General features: G+C 26.6%; 1 protein-coding gene across 1 annotated transcript; it reads left to right on the forward strand.

The window, feature by feature from the left end:
- Nucleotides 1–28: 28 nt before the first annotated feature.
- Dnz1 (DNZDHHC/NEW1 zinc finger protein 11) lies at nt 29–12,147 on the forward strand. The gene is made up of 8 exons (XM_016062520.5): nt 29–377; nt 2,309–2,471; nt 5,548–5,654; nt 7,380–7,441; nt 7,525–7,621; nt 9,132–9,204; nt 9,838–9,946; nt 11,930–12,147. Exons 1-8 carry the CDS (start codon nt 259–261, stop codon nt 12,004–12,006), a joined length of 807 nt encoding a protein of 268 aa, XP_015918006.2. The 5' UTR covers nt 29–258; the 3' UTR covers nt 12,007–12,147.
- The last annotated feature ends 571 nt before the right edge of the window (nt 12,148–12,718 follow it).

The raw sequence follows: 12,718 nt of genomic DNA on the forward strand, positions 1-12,718 counted from the left end.
ATTTGCAATTATTATCAATTATTTCATAACTGTTAACTGTGGGTTACGGTTGTCTGCTCTAAAAAATTTATTTACTAAATTTTTATTTACTTTTATATGATTAAATCTATCGACTCTAAATCATGTAACAAGTTTGATCCTTTTAAGTTTTATTCCATTTATAATTCTTCTTAATGACCCTTAAATGAACAGCTTAAGTGGCATTTCAGAATTGAAATATATATTCCATTTGAATTATTAAATTATAATGCTTTTATAATGGCTGTATTCAGGTTAGATCCCTGTGGTATAATTTGTATCATTTTAACCTATGTGTCAGTGTTGTATGCAGATTACGCTGTCGTGAAATGGATGGTTATGCCGACAATGTCCTCCAGGTGATTAATGCAGTTTCACGCAAATAAATATTTTCCAGGCTACATAGTCGCATTTCATAAAATATCTTTTACTCGTCGATATCCTTATGTTGTGTGAAAACAATGCCTAGTTCTTTGATTTATAATCGAAATTTCTTTTCTTTCATTAAATTGAGTCATTTGAAACCTAATAACCTTTAGTGCAAGTAGCTTGTTTTGCTTTATTTTCTTAATATAATTTTCTTGTATGAAGTGAGGGGCCACTCCTATAAAGTCTAAAAAAAAAAAAAAAACTTTTTACTTGAATATTTCTTTAAATAGAAATTACTTATAAAAACCCTATATAGATTCCAAAAGATTTTTTTCTGTAGAAAATATTACATGAAATATTCATATTTGTTCACACCGTACTTTTTAAAACATATTTGTATCTATATTCCAAGGCGCAATTTCGTAGATTGCTAGTTAATAAACAATAAAACAAATTGCTAATTAAAAAACTAAGCTAATTATAAAACTAAATTTCTTGTTGCGGAAATATGCAGTGACAAAAATTTCTAGTAATCTCTGAAGGTTTTATTTTTAGGTCCTTTTCATAAGGTTTTTCGAATTCTGATATTTTTTACAACACGCAAATTTTTGGTTGCTATTATTTACTTGAGTTAAAATTATTCACTCATTTTCACGCTCAATTTGTATCGGTGTTCTATTCTTAATCCCCTCTGCAGAGGATCAAAATTGCGATGGCAAGTCTTCAAATCATCCTCAGGGATGTTTCCCAGACGGTCATCAATATCCTCTTGTGCAGCTTTAGTGCGATGTAAATAATGTACCTACCTACTTACCTTACTACACATTGTCGTTATTCAATTATTAATCTAAGTTTCTGATTTCTCGTTTTTGCAGTTCTTTTTACAGTGGTTTTCCATTTTTTATTAAAATTGCTGTTTGTTTTAAAAGAATTTTGTGTTCATGTAGTGAAGATGAGATTTGAAGAAAATGAATCAAATGCCAGAGTTTAATTCTTTTATGTTAATATTTTACTACTATTGTATATTAATTCTGTCTTTTATTATTAACCTTTTCCTTAGTTTATACAAATTAAGTTAATCTAATCATCATTATAGTTATGCTCTGAAGTGTCTTTAAAATACATAGTTAAAGTTTAGAAATCAAATTTGAATTATTAATTATTACATAGATTGAATTTGACATTGAGTTTTTGAACTGTAAGTATATGTCTATGTAAAATAGCATGGCAAAAAAAAAAAAAAAAAAAAAAATATTGAAAAACATTTCCAGCATTATTTAAGGATAACCTTTCTTAGCTAGACACCCAGAAAGTGAAGCCGAGAAGTGAATATTCATTACATAAAAATTATAAATTAAGTTCATTTCCATATCTTTTTAATTTCATTTAAAAATTTTATGTTTTAAAATAAATTTAAATGAAAAATAGGATGAAAGTGGGAAAAAAAGAAAAGGCAAACTGCATGATGAACTGGTAAACAATAAAGTTTAATCCATCTTTCAATTTCGATGTAACTAAGGTGATCTATCTTGGTAGTTTAGGGATCTGTCTGGGTTTTTCTTCGAGGTACCTATTTTGTGAAAATTTAGACATTATTTGTGAAAATTAAAAATTATATTAAAAAAAAAGGACATAAAAATGTGGCTTTATTATTTCTTATGGGATACAAAAGTAAAATTCTAAGAAAAAGTATTTTGTGAAGCTACTGTTTTTCCTAAAGTTGAATTTGTGAAAATACTGCTAAACGGTAGTAAATTTGGCCTGGACAGACCACAGTAGTTAGTAATAAAATTGTTGATAATTGCAAAACTCTTTTACAGTTTTAAATCTATCTTTTTATTAGTTAGAGTTTCTTTCTGTTATTTTTATAGTTTTTCTAAGCATAATTCATTGAGTCTTAATTAAAATTGTTTTATTCTAGTTTATGGGGAGCATTCCATGTTGTTTGTTTCAACACTATAGTGTTTTTATTAATAATGGCTCATTTAAGAGCAGTATTATCAGATCCTGGAATTGTACCTTTTCCTGATAATAATTTGGATTTTTCTGACATGCATAGTGGAGCTGGATCTCCTGTCTGTAAGGTATAAACTTTCTCAACTTACAATTATAGCTTGTGATAATTTATTAAAAGGGCAATATAAGTTATTGTTGTTATAAAGATGTTTTTAATGTATACTTAGGAGAAATTTTTGTTATTGTGTGTTTTCTTAAGATTACAACTAAAGAAAGCAATAATAAAAGAGTTATTGGTATTGACATAATTGTCCTAGCTATTACTTGTATCTACAGTATTAATTTTTCAATTTCACAACGCACTTATATTGTACATTTTTGCAGTAGTACTTTTCTGTTTTTCTTTATTTTTTTAAGCTTTACTTTTAATAACCACAGTTTTGCTTTTTGTTAAAGAAACATATATTACAAGTTTGGACAGACCACATGTGAAATTAAGATCTGATACATAGAATTCGCAGGATCCTCATGTACTATTGGTTTTTAGTTATTATAACAGGTCATATTAAATTTTGCACACAGCAACAAATAATATATTCTTCCATGGATGATAATAAATAACATGTCAATTACATGTAAAAAATATTTTACTCATTGGTGATTGGCATCTTTAACTCTAGCAATTTAAGTCAACATATAATATGTAGTTGTATCAAATATTATACTTAAATATAATTAAAAAATTCTATTTAAATTTAATAAATCCATTTTTAACATAAAAAGGTCTGATTTTTGTTGAATTTTTGAAAATTTTTTTTTTGGATCTTTATCTACTCTTATCTGATCTACATTTTAGCAGTACTTAGATAAAAAGATTGCATTACCATTCTAGAAAATCATGCAGTGGGCTATAAGAATGTTTGCCATTCATTATAGCCTACCAAAGGTGTTTATTTTTTTTTTTTTGGGGGGGGGAGGTAATACAAAAGGAAAGAGAGTTATTAGTTATTCTCAAGTTATTTGAATTTTCCTATAATCAAAGTTAATGTGTTTCTAATTTTCCCTTATTTGAACCCTTAGGCAAATTTGAACAGAATTTGGTCTAGAATACAATACTTACCCATTGAATTCTATGGGGGAAAACCTGATGCTTATGCAGTTCAGTAGGTAACAGCTTTAGTGAAATGGTGGAAATTTAGATTATAATTTAAAATGGATCACAATTAATGAAGTACACATGAACTTTTGAAAATTACAGACAGATTTGAATTTCATGATTTTCTTATTTTTTCTTCTATTATAAGTAAGGAAATTATGAAATTCAATTTTATCTAAAAAAAATAATAAAAAAGGAATAAAGGGAGGGATTATGTATTATAATTTCATGCTTCAAGCATTACATTGATTACCTGCAGCTTCATATCTATGTGTTGCTCGTAAATAAGCCTTTAGCTTATAACTGAAGCTGGGATTAATAGACTGGAGATAAGTAGGGATTTTGCAATTTTTATCTTCATCTTAAGTTCTTCTGAAGTTCCTACTATTTTAAGAAAAACTTTATTTTCTGATAGCATAAAATATAACGTTTTAATGAATCCACTTAAGGATAGACTCATAAGCTCAGTACCCACAAAATCTGCCATTATTTTGATTTTAATGCCTTTAGATTATTATTACTACAGTCAAACCCCCTATAGTGAACCTTCAAGGAACCAAAATTTCGGTTCACTATAACCGGGAGTTCAGTATATCCGTTACAAGGCAATTTAACTAATGGTTCCCAAACTCCTCTCTTTTATTATACAGTATTTAAATAAATGACTGGAAAATATTATGTAGTAGCAAAAAATGTGCTATTTTTCTTTACTCTTCGCCTTGCGGACAAAAAAAAATTAGTAATCTTTAGCTGATGAGCAATCCTCAACATCAGATATGGAAACCCTTCCCGACTCTCTGATAGTTTTTCCTGAATTTCTGTTATTCTGCTTTTTAAACCTGCCTAACCTGCCATTCGAGCACATAAAAGTAGTCTCATAAAATCGCTTAGCAAATTCATCGATATTTGTCCAGATACTGGAAGATTGCGGCTTCTTTGAATGGTGAACCACTTCAGTAATGCTTCTTCAACAGCCCTGTGATCTGCTTTTCTAAACTTTTTTCTGCCATCTAAATTTCTTTCATGAGTAGAAATTATTAATTGCCTATTTTTTCATATGTTACAAACTGCAGATTTGGATTGTTTATATTCTCTGCAAATACCAGCTTAATTGCATCCATTTTAAATTTTTCTGATTATGCCCATTTTACCATCAATGAAAAACGTTTTACTTTTACTGCTCGCCATAGTTAAATTTGAGACACTTGTTTGCAGGATTTTTTTAAACTGAACTGAAAGCAAAAAAGAGTTGAAATGAGGGCCTTATCAACACATTTTAGTTTCCAATCCATTGACCAATAATGAATAATTACTCATTCCCTCTGACAGAAAATGCATATTGATCCCACTGACACCTTACAGGTGCATCATCTGCCAGGATTGGAAACATCTGCTTGGTTTGCTTAGGGATGGGAAAGTGAGATAAAAGAAGCAAACGAGAAAAAATGCTTATCGCTACATTCCCCTCTATAAATGGTTTTAAAAATCGGTATATGTATTTATTTTGATATAGAAATGTCAAAATTATTACAAAAAAATTTATAAGAAAATCTGTCGGAGACAGAAAAAAGTTCATTATATCTAACTTCCTCACGTTTTTGGTTCACTATATCCACAAAAAATAACATTATGCGTGTATAGCAAAGCACGGGACCGAACATTTTGTTCACTATATCCGGGAGTTCACTATAAACCATGTTCACTATAGCGGGGTTTGACTGTATTACATAATTTATTTAAGAAATAGGCTTTGACTTTTGCAACCAATAGATTTTTATAAAATACAGTATTACAATGACCTTTATTTTATAGTTTTAGATAACTATGAAAGGTAATTTTCCATTAATGAAATATTTGTTTCAGTTATTTTTTCTATATTTTAAGTTACTGTTCCAAAAACATGCATGATGACAATAGGCATAATGACCCTTGTAAAAAAAAAAGTGGATACCCTTTTTTTATCTAAACAATAGTAATTTAATTTCAAAACTACTGACTTTTTTGATTTATATTGACTAGTAACTTACACTTTAAAAAAATACTTATAGGAAGATTGGACTGTTTGCTCTCGGTGTGAAACATATAGGCCACCTCGTGCTCACCATTGTAGAATATGTAGACGCTGCATTCGCCGAATGGATCACCACTGCCCATGGTAGGCTATTAAAATTCCCTAAAAAAATATTCTTTAATGTTGTAATTTGAGCATATAATTCTAATATATATTTTTAATTATTAACAGATTGTATTACCTTTTAAACTCAGCTAAATTAGTTGCAACAAAATTATATTAATTTCTAGTAGATACTTGGTATGTTAGTATTGCACCAACAAAATTTCAAATTGTATCAGAATTGTTGCATGGGCACTTTTATTCCTAAAATCTAACTAATGCTTAAAAAATTAAAATATTTACCTACTTAATTCTAATAAACAATAATAAGATTTTTTTTTTATAGGCAATTTCATAAATTTTTAATATATTGTAGGAAATAGAATTTAAACTAAAACAAATGTGCATATTTTTCTCATGAATATATATTTTTAATGCTCCTAGGCAAAAAGAATTTTTTTTTAGGTATTAGGAAAAATTTTCTCGAATCTTAAGAGGTTATCATGAATTTTTTTTAAAAAGTTGCTCAGCATAATAAATTAGCTTTTCACATCAGCCATGGCATATCTCTTAGAAATTACTGTAATAATTCATAATTCATTTTTTAAGATATCTTGCTAAAAGTTAACATTGCATTATACAATTGGAGATCTTTAGAACGCAAATCTTCAAACATTATTGTAAAAATTCAGTTAAATCTAACATACATACAGCAAAATTTGAAAATATGAGGACTTAATGCATAAAAATTTTATGTTGTTAAAATTAAAGTTGAATATATACTAAAAAAAAAAATGGAATAAATCCCTGTAGAGTTCAGTCTGTAAACAAGCAACAGAAATTTTTTACTTTTTGTTCTTAGTGGTGTTCTCTCAATTCAGCTTTTTAATTACAAATTAGTTTTAGGATATTATAAAAAAATAGTTCTAAGAATTTCACTTCATTTGTTTGCATTTTAAAAATAAAAATAAATGCAGATGCTGTAATAATCTGCAGCCGAGCAAGAGAGTTTCTGGTGCTAGGATTGAGCCTAAACTTCTGAGTAATTTTCAGCTTTCCCTTAATTACTTTTATTTTTAATGACACATGAGCTGGCTTGAAAGAGTGTCTGATCAAAAATATGCGGTAAGATATGACCCCAACATTTTAGTTCCTATAATTTTAAAATAAAAATAGTATCTATTGAGAGTGGATGCATGGGGAAATGGTTAAGATATTGACCAAATAACTGATAAATGCCAAGTCCTATCCCAATTTGTTTTTATCGTTTGCAATTTTTTTTTATATTTTAAGTAATGATTTAAAAATAATTAAATTTAATTTAGAACATTCAATTTTTTAAATTTAACTCTTTACCAGTTAAACTAATGTAGTGATTTTATTGATTTAAAACTTAAAGACTTATAAAACTAAATTAGAACCTAAAATAGTTCTTGCCCAGTGATTTTATCTTCTTATTAAATATAGTTTTATGATTTCAATAGTTCTTTTTGTACAAGAGAAGTTAGTTGAAATTTGACTTCAAACTTCTAATAGTTATACAGAAAATTTCTCTGACAATATTGTCATTAAAGTGAATCGAAAAATTCTGAAATATGTATTACTATTTTTTAATGATAAATTTAGATTTGAAATTTATAGACTCCTATCAAAGTTGTGCTGGATATTTTATTTTAAAAAGATTGCTTAAAAAAATTTGGTGTTTATAATTTGAAAAAAATTAGTTTTAACTATAAAATTTTTCACTTATTTTATTATGCCTTTCAGGATAAATAATTGTGTCGGGGAGCTGAATCAAAAATACTTCATCCAGTTCTTAATATTTGTTGGTATGAGGTTTTATAATTAATTAAATTTATATAGTATGTGTATGTGGATAAATTCAGTTGTAAATGTTTGTTATCTGACTTAGGTTTAGCAAGTTTGTATTCTCTCGGTATGGTTGTCATTTCCTGGCTAATAGATTGCATAGAATGTAAAAAGGAAATAATTTTCAGACAGCACCGTGTGTAAGTTATCTTTATGCTTTTTGTTTTCTTTCTTTAACAATAAACATGTTCATTCTGAAATTCATAAAATGAAGGAGAAATGTTTATTGCATAATAATTTTTGAATGATACATTTCAGGGTGGTAACTTTTTTTTGTTGGAAAAATTTACTCTTTAATTCTTTCAGAAGCTGAGTGCAACAGCTTAGAGAAAATAATTTCAGTGATTGTAGATATGTTTTTTTTTTCTCTTTTTAATAAAATTCTCACTGACCAGTTAATGCATTTTAGTTCATAGAATTTTGTTTGTTATCGATTTTAAATTGAGGCATAAAATTTGATATCCGTATTTGTAGAGGCTAATTGTTTTAAGAAGATGTGGCTTTAATAAATCTAAAATTCTCCCAATTACATTAGAGAAAATAACTTTAGATATAGAAGTCTTTAATTTTTCATAATTTATTTTATAATCCAATTCAAATGTAGTTCAAAACATGGGATAGACATGAAAGCAAATATCTACATTTAGGATAGCTAAATTATTTAGAAAATTTTGGTTGTAAGACTTTTCCAGTTTTGTTAGAGAAAATAGCCTCAATGATTTAGAAATATGTTTAAATACTGTGAGCTTTTCTTGGTAAAATTATTGTTGATTATACATGCCTTTAATTTCTAAGAAACGTAAATAAATAAAAAATAAAAGTAAATTAATAAATAATAAAAGTAAGTAAATAAAAGCTTTTACTTATTATTTAGTAAATAAATTTAAATAAACTTTTTGCTCAATTGAATAAATTTAAAATAAGTTTTTAAATTTAAAATAAGTTTAAAGCATTGTTCTTGCAAGTTTATTAAAACTAGTTTGGATAAGGAAAAAACAAGGCTCCTATGAATCAAGAAGAACAAGGAAAATATGGAATTGTCAAGGAATTTTATTTTTAGTCCAAAAATCAGAGAATAGCCAGAAAAAGTTGCAGTTTTTTTTTTTTTTTTGCAAAACCCTGGACCATACTTGGAAAATAACCAGTCTTAGAATTGTCATTAACTGTAATCAGTTACTGAGATTCGAGTTAAATAATTCTAACATTTATTACAATTATTTGTTACAAAAATGTCCCATTTTAGTCAAACTGACTTGTTCCCATCCTTATTCAATGGTATTTTTTTTTTACTCACAAAATCTAATATTGGGCATTACAAATAAAAAAAATCAAAGTTTTCTGATGAAAAAGGGCATGGTAATATGATCTAGATTTTCATGAAGATTTACCTGGAAAAATCAGGAAATTCTTTTCTGAAATTGAGTGGGAACCCTGAAAAAAGTATATCTTTTCAATTTTATGTTATCTACATATTTTTTCTAAGCAACTATTAATTATGTAATGCATAATAAAACTAAATGCATAAAAAAAACTATTCTGTGAATATTGTATGTTTCTTAAACTTTTTAAAAAACTGCTAATTTTATTAAAATGAAATTGTTGAGATATATGTTCGGTTTGTTTATGATCAATGTTTTTATTATATTTTAGAATTCATACTGTGCTTTTACTAATAGAGAGTATTTTATTTGGAGTATTTGTGATTGCAATAATGTGTGATCAGGTATGTGCTCACTTTAAAAGTATTATAAAATTAAATTTAAATCAGTTGAAATTAATTAATAACCTTCTTTAATTAAAAATTGTTGAATTTTATATTGGATTATAAAAAGTTGAATTTATAATTAAAAAAAACTTTTATGGTAAACTTATAAAGCTATGCATTGCAAGATATTTTTTTTCATTTTTTTAAAAATGTTCTTTATTCAAAAATACAGTAACCTGGTATACTAAATCTATTATATGATTTTATTTTTTTTTTGAAATTTCCAAATAATAATTATAATATGAAAATATAAATATTTTGTTCTACATTGAAGTTAGATGTAATGCAAATTATGAATCATGATCAAAAAATTATTCTAAATGAAAACAGACAATATGGTGAAAAACTATTTATTAAATGGCTCATGCCAAAAAAAGATTTTTAAGCATATTATTGAGATTAACTTTTTTTAATTTTGTTAAAATACAGGTAACCAGTGTTTATTTAATTTTCCAATTAGCAGATTTAAGTTTAGTTTTCTATAACTTTTCTTTGAACTTTAATACACTTATTCTATAAATATTATTTCACACAAGTAGGTAACCGATACTTTTTAAAAATTCTAATTTGCATAATATACTTTTTTATAAGTTTCAAGCCATCTTGTCTGATGAGACAGCTATTGAACAACTTCAGAAAAAGGGACCACATAGACCTAGAAAGCCGAAAATGGCCTTGCTAAGTGAAGTTTTTGGACGAGGTAATTCACATAATCATTAAATACACTTTTTTATTAATGTATAGAATGATATCAGTTAAATTAAGAAAATTAAATACTTTTAATAAAAAAATCTTTTAAATGTTCAACAACTTAAAAATAAATTTTGTCTCTCTCTCTCTAAAGTTAAATACTTTTAATAAAACCAACATGTTATATGTTCAATATCTAGTTACTAAATTTTACTTACTACAAAGATTTACGATTTATGTGTAATGATAAAAGAATTATATTCGATAATATTTTTGTCAAAGTGGTAATTTATAGGGGGTGGACAAAATAAAGGAAACACCTCTATGCTAATACATTTTTTCATATTTCTCCAGAGAAGATCACCAGAGACTCTAAGAGAATCATTTTTTAACTTTAGAAGTGTTTAGAACATGTGATTTCTCATACATATCAATGAAGTTAAGAGCTTTTAGAGGTTTGTGGGACCGACAATAAATTACAATTGGAAAAAAATGTTTTTAAACACCCTACACTAAAAAATGTAGCAATAGATTTGTAAGTCGTGACAGCTATTTTGGTTATTATATGCAATAATTACACAAAATTTTGCAATCATATCTTAAATATTTATGGAAATATAGACATTTTTATAAAAAACTATTTTTTTTTGTCTTACGTTTTTTTGCTAAAACTTGAAAAATATTCAATAAAACAACAAAATTTTGAGAATAGTTTAAAATTAGTTACAAAATTTTTTCTTTTAAATTTGAGAAACATTTGTTTAAATCTGTGCAAGATATAAGAAATCAAAGTAGTTCTTTTATATTGCAAAGGGGCACACAAAATTGAAGAAATTTTTCTTAATTTTGTAGTGAATCGTGAATGCACAAAATGATAAGGCGTTTTTCCACATATTTAGTTTTGTATTATTAAACAAGATTTATTAAAAATTATCTCAGCATTGTTGGGGATCATCCCCATAAAGATATTTTTTTCACCTGTTTTTTTTTAATGAAACTACATTTTGGTGTATTAAACCTTTATTGTATGGTATTATCATTTGTTATTAAATTTTGTTTTATGATACAAAATGATATTTGTAGAAAACTCCTTATCATTTGAGTTTTCTTTTAAAAAGTACAAAAACTGCTTTGAAAATTGCCTGAAACTTTTAAATTTTTAAGATATTACATAGACTTTTTATCTACTTTTTAGACTAGAAATTTATATCAGACTTTTCATTATTTGCTAAATACGATCACTACAAAATTAATAAAAGTTTTTTAAAAATTTTTCCTGTGCATGCATAGTATAAAGGAACTACTTTAATTACTTATATCTTTCACAGTTTTAAACTAATTTTCTCAAATTTCATTAATTTATTTTAAAATGTTTTAAAAATTTTGTTCAGTTTTATGGAATATTTTTAAAGTTGTACAGCAAAAAAAATTTTTATGTATATAAAAATGGCAAGTTTTTTTATGTATATAAAAGTGTCTATATTGCTATAAATATTTAAGTTGGTCTTTCGAAGTTTTGTGTTATTATTGCATATAATAACCAAAATAACTGTCACAAGTTACAAATCTATTGCTATGTTTTCTGGCATAGGGTGTTCAAAAACATTATTTTTCGTTTGTAATTTATTGTCGGTCCCTCAAACTTATGAAACTTCATTGATATGTATGAAAAACTGCATGCACTTCTAAAGTTATTAAGTGATTCTCTTAGTATTTCTGGAAAAATATGAAAAAGTGTATTAGTATAGAACTGTTGCCATTATTTTGTCCACCTCCTGTACATGTCATTTGCTTAGTGGACTCCAGCCAGCTGCACAAGCGATGCCCTTACCAATTGTGCTATTGGAGCATTTAATTGTTTTACTTTTGAATAATTTTTTCCATCAAAATTGAAAAACATCTCTCCAAATATATAAACAAACTGTAATCCAGTAACTTTTATAAGGATAAAATTATTCTCTGTTTAATAGTGTTTATTACATGATGTTTTTAGGTTCTCCATTTCTTTGGGTGTTTCCTTGTCAGAGTGCTTCAAGAAACATCGAAAGCTTTACATCATATGAAGTTTGAATGTGTGATTATTAACTTTTTCAATTTTATTGTAACTAATATAAAACGTGAAATGAGAGATGGGACCCAACGAATTTATAAATTCCATGTTATAGATTAGGATTTTTTCACTTTTTCTGCTTCAAATCATATCTATTTAATATTGTCATATTTCTTGTACATATTCGTAATTTATAGAAGCAGGTTTTTGAAAGTATATATTCGATTGGGGTCAATGTTCTTATTTCTGTGTGTATGAGATTGTTTTAACAAAACTTTTTATAAATAATAGTTTTTTCTTTCTCCTCTTTGTTTAATAAGGGATATTTGTTAAATTATTTGTTTAAAAATGTTAGAAGAATTCATCTGTGTACAGAGTATCAAGAAATAATTTGGAAACATTTAAAACCAAATTTTTGTGTGGCAAATTTGTTTTAGAAAATATAATGTTTCCTTGGTCACAAAACTTCTCTGGAATTGGAAAATGTACATACAAACAGTAATTAATTTCATTGAGCTATAAGCACCTAAGCTCTGAACACCAATTGATATTTCTTTTTGGTTTATCTTGAAGGCATGGGTATGGCACTAAAGTCTTACAGGCACTAAGCCTCATCAAGACTTTGGCTTGCTTAAAAATCCTTGTCAAAGGAATAGAATAAAATATCAGTAAATTAGTTGCTCGTAGCAGAAAATTTTGTAAAACTTTTATAGTTTTGCATTAAAACCAAAG

This window comes from Parasteatoda tepidariorum, chromosome 8, assembly GCF_982258835.1.
Source record: "Parasteatoda tepidariorum strain Cologne lab strain chromosome 8, Ptep-v5.0, whole genome shotgun sequence".
NCBI lineage: Eukaryota > Metazoa > Arthropoda > Arachnida > Araneae > Theridiidae > Parasteatoda > Parasteatoda tepidariorum.

Bases quoted from the DNA above. Each gene is read 5' to 3' on its own strand.
- Dnz1 (XM_016062520.5), top strand. From the start codon at position 259: ATGGCTGTATTCAGGTTAGATCCCTGTGGTATAATTTGTATCATTTTA. The intron at 378-2,308 runs GTGATTAATGCA...GTTTTATTCTAG, and splicing joins ATGCCGACAATGTCCTCCAG to TTTATGGGGAGCATTCCATG. The intron at 2,472-5,547 runs GTATAAACTTTC...AAATACTTATAG, and splicing joins CTGGATCTCCTGTCTGTAAG to GAAGATTGGACTGTTTGCTC.